The sequence below is a fragment of the Bufo gargarizans genome, chromosome 5 (genome assembly GCF_014858855.1).
Source record: "Bufo gargarizans isolate SCDJY-AF-19 chromosome 5, ASM1485885v1, whole genome shotgun sequence".
In the NCBI taxonomy this organism is placed as follows: Eukaryota; Metazoa; Chordata; class Amphibia; order Anura; family Bufonidae; genus Bufo; species Bufo gargarizans.
In genome coordinates, this window is record NC_058084.1 from 469,060,256 (window position 1) to 469,066,132 (window position 5,877).

Consider the following 5,877-nt stretch of genomic DNA (forward strand, 5'->3'; position numbering starts at 1 on the left):
GGAGGCAATATGGATAATAATAGTATATTAGTAAGAGCCTTGTATTAACATTGTGAAGTGAGAGGACCCCTTTAAGTCTCATTCCCGTCCCGTATTCTTACCCGGTTGATGAGCAGGTTTTGGGGCTTGAGGTCTCGGTGCAGAACGTTACGACTGTGGCAGAACGCCAGACCTTTCAGCAGCTGATACATGAAGGACTATAGGAGACAGAGACGTTCACACTGAATATTGAACACAATCCCGTGCAGATACAGGGGGGCTCTGCCTGGCAATGGCACTGGACAACCTAATGTTATGTGGCGGTCATACCCATAGGCTGCATAATCCCGGGTGTCGGACCCCCGCTGATCAGATGCTGATGATCTATCCAGAGGTTAGATCATCAGTTTAAACAAACTGCAGAACCCCTTTAATACAAGGCACTTACTAATGTATCGTAATTGTCCATATTGACTCCTTTGCTGTCTGGATTCATTTTTCCATCACATTATGCACTGCTCGTTTCCATGGTTACGGCCACTCTAATCCAGGTGGTTGTGCTTGCACAAAATAGGAAAATGCGCCGGCCTCTCTGGTGGCCGGGCCCGCTGGAGTGGGCATAGGTCGGTGCCTTTTCCTATAGTGAGCGAGCACGGCCACCGCTGATGGATTCCAGGGTGGTCATAACCATGGAAACGAGCAGTGTATAATGTGATAGAAAAATGAATCCAGCCACCAAAGGAAGCAACATGGACAATCACAATACATTAGTAAGTGCCTTGTATTAACTGTGTCTACATTGTGAATGCCATTTTCTGAGGTCAGACGACCCCTTTAACTCCAATTCATTGGAGCCGCCATATAACAACCCCTGTACACGCAATGTATAGGAAGAAAGTGTGTGCGGTCCCAATATGGCCAGCCCTTGACACATTAAATACATTTATGGGACGTTCCCTTTAAAGGGGTGGTCCTGTCGATTTTTTACGGTATAGAACGGCATAAGAAGCCATACACACGTCCACCGCCCCCCGTACCCTGCAGTTCTCTGCATTCAGCCAGGGATTAGCTGAGCATTTCCCGGGTGTCCAGGGGTCCCGGAAGCAGGAACGACTGGGGACCTGGGCGAGCAACGGAACGGCAGCGGCGGGGGAGGGGGAGAATGACGGGCGGCACTGAGCATAATAGTAACTGGGCGTCCAAACTGATTTATGCTGAGAAAGCGAGAGGGGGCCACCATGCCCCCCGGGTCAGTACACCCCTCGCAGCGGTGGCAGTCACGCAGAATCTTACTTTTACGATTTCTGGGTCCAAGTCGCCATTACAGCTGTCGAAGTATTTCTTCAGATCCTGTAATAGAGAGGAGAAAAAATAAAGAGCGAAGACACAAAACGGCACCGTCTCTGAAAATCCTGCAGACAATGTGACGAGTGCCCTGCCAGGACCTTACCCCTCAATTCCGTGCACTCCTTGCTGTGGATCCGAGGCCACTCCTGCGCTGCCCACGCGTCTCAATCCTTGCCCTCGCAGGCAGACGGGGTTGTGACAATGGAAGGCCGTTTATATTGGCCGGCGGGGGAGTCGGTATAATAACATGGTGGCCTACATTTGGCGCCATTACTGCTAGCACCAGACCTGCTCTACCGGATCCCATCCCTGCAGTCCCTCCATGTGACCGCTCTCTGACTAGGGAGACCGCAGGACCCGGTTAATACAATCCATTGGGGGACGACTGTAATTTATAAGGCAGACATAGCCGATATTGTAACTAACACCCCCAACATGTACGAGGTGCGGCAAACACTCACCTGATCACAATACTCAAAGACCAGCGTCAGCTTCTTGTCACTGTGCAGGACGTCGTGTAACCTGCCGATGACAAGGACACCATATAGGACAACATGCGCTCCTCCAGGGAGGCAGTGTGGACATAGGCTGCTCCTTCTTATCTCACTACCACCCCCAACATCTGAGGAGATGCCCCCTATACCCGGAGGGTCGGTGGCCCTCGCCTTACCTTACTATGTTCTTGTGCTTCAGCTCCTTCAGTAAGCAGATCTCCCGGAGAGCGGAGCTGGGGACCCCCTGCGGAGAGAGACGTGGAGATGACACAGAGCAGAGACCCCACGTACAGACCCCGGCCTACAACAGGCGCAGCCCCCCTCACCTCATCATCGTCATCCAGCCTCACGCGCTTCAGAGCCACAATCTCATGGGTCTCACGGTTCTTTGCTTTGAACACGGTGCCATAAGTACCTGCAGGAGATCAACCAGTACACCGTGAGTAAGGGGGAGGATGAGGAGAGTAGTCCGGTACAAGGAAGTAGGACGGGGACAGGGAGTCCTCTACAATGGAGGAGAATGAGGGCAGTAGTCTGACACGATAATACAATGGAGGAGGATGAGGGCAGTAGTCTGAGACTACAATACAATGGAGGAGGATGAGGACAGTAGTCTGAGACTACAATACAATGGAGGAGGATGAGGACAGTAGTCTGAGACTACAATACAATGGAGGAGGAGGAGGGCAGTAGTCTTAGAATACAATGGAGGAGGATGAGGACAGTATTCTGAGAATACAATACAATGAAGGAGGATGAGGGCAGTAGTCTAAGACTACAATACAATGAAGGAGGATGAGGGCAGTAGTCTGATACTACAATACAATGGAGGAGGATAAGGGCAGTAGTCTGAGACTACAATACAAAGAAGGAGGATGAGGGCAGTAGTCTGATACTACAATACAATGAAGGAGGATGGGGCAATAGTCTGACACGATAATACAATGGAGGAGGATGAGGACAGTAGTCTGAGACTACAATACAATGAAGGAGGATGAGGACAGTAGTCTGATACTACAATACAATGGAGGAGGATGAGGGCAGTAGTCTTAGAATACAATACAATGGAGGAGGATGAGGACAGTAGTCTGAGACTACAATACAATGGAGGAGGATGAGGACAGTAGTCTGAGACTACAATACAATGGAGGAGGATGAGGGCAGTAGTCCGAGACTACAATACAATGGAGGAGGATGAGGACAGTAGTCTGAGACTACAATACAATGGAGGAGGATGAGGGCAGTAGTCTGATGCTGTAATATAATGAAGGAGGACGCGGGCAGTACTACAGACACAATACGGAGGTCTCCGCCCCATAAGCAGGGTGCAGGCCCGCATCCCCGGCCTCTCCTGCTCGCCTCCCCGCTTTCCTCACCCTCTCCTATCTTTTCCAGCTTCTCGTACTTCTGCATGTCGCCGCTGTCGGGCCTCTCTCGCACTGCGCATGCGCTCTTTCCTCACCACGCCCAACCAATAATCTACACATAAAGGCAGTGCAAAAGAGGCCTTCTTCTGACCAATAGTAAGAGCCGCCAGGGTGACGTCAGCCTAGAAGTCATTTCCATGGTAATAGGCCGACGCTAAGCCCGCCCACTGGTTGTTATGGAGATGTGGGTGGCGCCATCCTAGCTAGATAAATAGCGGCCATATTTATACACCTCCCATAGGGTCTGAGGAGCAATATGGCCGCTGTGCGCTGTTCTAAGGGAAAAAAGCGACGCGTTTAACCACTTCAGCCCCGCTAGGTGAAACCCCCTTCATGACCAGGCCACTTTTTACACTTCGGCACTACACTCCTTTCACCGTTTATCGCTCGGTCATGCAACTTACCACCCAAATGAATTTTACCTCCTTTTCTTCTCACTAATGGAGCTTTCATTTGGTGGTATTTTATTGCTGCTGACATTTTTACTTTTTTTGTTATTAATCAAAATATAACGATTTTTTTGCAAAAAAATGACATTTTTCACTTTCAGCTGTGAAATTTTGCAAAAAAAACGACATCCATATATAAATTTTTCGCTAAATTTATAGTTCTACATGTCTTTGATAAAAAAAAAATGTTTGGGCAAAAAAAAAATGGTTTGGGTAAAAGTTATAGCATTTACAAACTATGGTACAAAAATGTGAATTTCCGCTTTTTGAAACAGCTCTGACTTTCTGAGCACCTGTCATGATTCCTGAGGTTCTACAATGCCCAAACAGTATAACTACCCCACAAATGACCCCATTTTGGAAAGTAGACACCCTAAGGTATTCGCTGATGGGCATAGTGAGTTCATAGAACTTTTTATTTTTTGTCACAAGTTAGCGGAAAATGATGATGATTTTTTTTTTTTTTTTTTTTCTTACAAAGTCTCATATTCCACTAACTTGCGACAAAAAATAAAAAATTCTAGGAACTCGCCATGCCCCTCACAGAATACCTTGGGGTGTCTTCTTTCCAAAATGGGGTCACTTGTGGCGTAGTTATACTGCCCTGGCAATTTAGGGGCCCAAATGTGTGAGAAGAACTTTGCAATCAAAATGTGTAAGAAATGCCCTGCAAAATCCGAAAGGTGCACTTTGGAATATGCGCCCCTTTGCCCACCTTGGCTGCAAAAAAGTGTCACACATGTGGTATCGCCGTACTCAGGAGAAGTTGGGGAATGTGTTTTGGGGTGTCATTTTACATATACCCATGCTGGGTGAGAGAAATATCTTGGCAAAAGACAACTTTTCCCATTTTTTTATACAAAGTTGGCATTTGACCAAGATATTTTTCTCACCCAGCATGGGTATATGTAAAATGACACCCCAAAACACATTCCCCAACTTCTCCTGAGTACGGCGATACCAGATGTGTCACACTTTTTTGCTGCCAAGGTGGGCAAAGGGGCACATATTCCAAAGTGCACCTTTCGGATTTCGCAGGCCATTTTTTACACATTTTGATTGCAAGGTACTTCTCACACATTTGGGCCCCTAAATTGCCAGGGCAGTATAACTACGCCACAAGTGACCCCATTTTGGAAAGAAGACACCCCAAGGTATTCCGTGAAGGGCACGGCGAGTTCCTAGAATTTTTTATTTTTTGTCACAAGTTAGCGGAAAATGATGATTTTTTTTTTTTTCTCTTTTTTCCTTACAAAGTCTCATATTCCACTAACTTGCGACAAAAAATAAAAAATTCTAGGAACTCGCCATGCCCCTCACGGAATACCTTGGGGTGTCTTCTTTCCAAAATGGGGTCACTTGTGGCGTAGTTATACTGCCCTGGCAATTTAGGGGCCCATATGTGTGAGAAGAACTTTGCAATCAAAATGTGTAAAAAATGACCGGTGAAATACGAAAGGTGCACTTTGGAATATGCGCCCCTTTGCCCACCTTGGCATCAAAAAAGTGTGACACATCTGGTATCGCCGTACTCAGGAGAAGTTGGGGAATGTGTTTTGGGGTGTCATTTTACATATACCCATGCTGGGTGAGAAAAATATCTTGGTCAAATGCCAACTTTGTATAAAAAAATGGGAAAAGTTGTCGTTTGCCAAGATATTTCTCTCACCCAGCATGGGTATATGTAAAATGACACCCCAAAACACATTCCCCAACTTCTCCTGAGTACGGCGATACCACATGTGTGACACTTTTTTGCAGCCAAGGTGGGCAAAGGGGCGCATATTCCAAAGTGCACCTTTCGGATTTTGCAGGGCATTTCTTACACATTTTGATTGCAAAGTTCTTCTCACACATTTGGGCCCCTAAATTGCCAGGGCAGTATAACTACGCCACAAGTGACCCCATTTTGGAAAGAAGACACCCCAAGGTATTCCGTGAAGGGCACGGCGAGTTCCTAGAATTTTTTATTTTTTGTCACAAGTTAGCGGAAAATGATGATTTTTTTTTTTTCTCTTTTTTCCTTACAAAGTCTCATATTCCACTAACTTGCGACAAAAAATAAAAAATTCTAGGAACTCGCCATGCCCCTCACGGAATACCTTGGGGTGTCTTCTTTCCAAAATGGGGTCACTTGTGGCGTAGTTATACTGCCCTGGCAATTTAGGGGCCCATATGTGT

The 5,877-nt window shown here is 46.8% G+C and overlaps 1 protein-coding gene across 1 annotated transcript; it reads right to left on the bottom strand.

Annotated features, from left to right (window-relative positions):
* Positions 1–71: 71 nt before the first annotated feature.
* Positions 72–3,271, bottom strand: LOC122939524 (cyclin-dependent-like kinase 5). Its single transcript, XM_044295594.1, has 6 exons — positions 3,197–3,271; positions 2,147–2,235; positions 1,997–2,064; positions 1,788–1,848; positions 1,273–1,329; positions 72–197 (listed from the first exon to the last, which is right to left on the bottom strand). Exons 1-6 carry the CDS (start codon positions 3,231–3,233, stop codon positions 72–74), a joined length of 438 nt encoding a protein of 145 aa, XP_044151529.1. The 5' UTR covers positions 3,234–3,271.
* Between the last annotated feature and the right edge of the window lie 2,606 nt (positions 3,272–5,877).

Bases quoted from the DNA above. Each gene is read 5' to 3' on its own strand.
- LOC122939524 (XM_044295594.1), bottom strand. From the start codon at position 3,233: ATGCAGAAGTACGAGAAGCTGGAAAAGATAGGAGAGG. The intron at 2,236-3,196 runs GTGAGGAAAGCG...GATCTCCTGCAG, and splicing joins GCTGGAAAAGATAGGAGAGG to GTACTTATGGCACCGTGTTC. The intron at 198-1,272 runs GTAAGATTCTGC...TGTCTCCTATAG, and splicing joins TGGACCCAGAAATCGTAAAA to TCCTTCATGTATCAGCTGCT.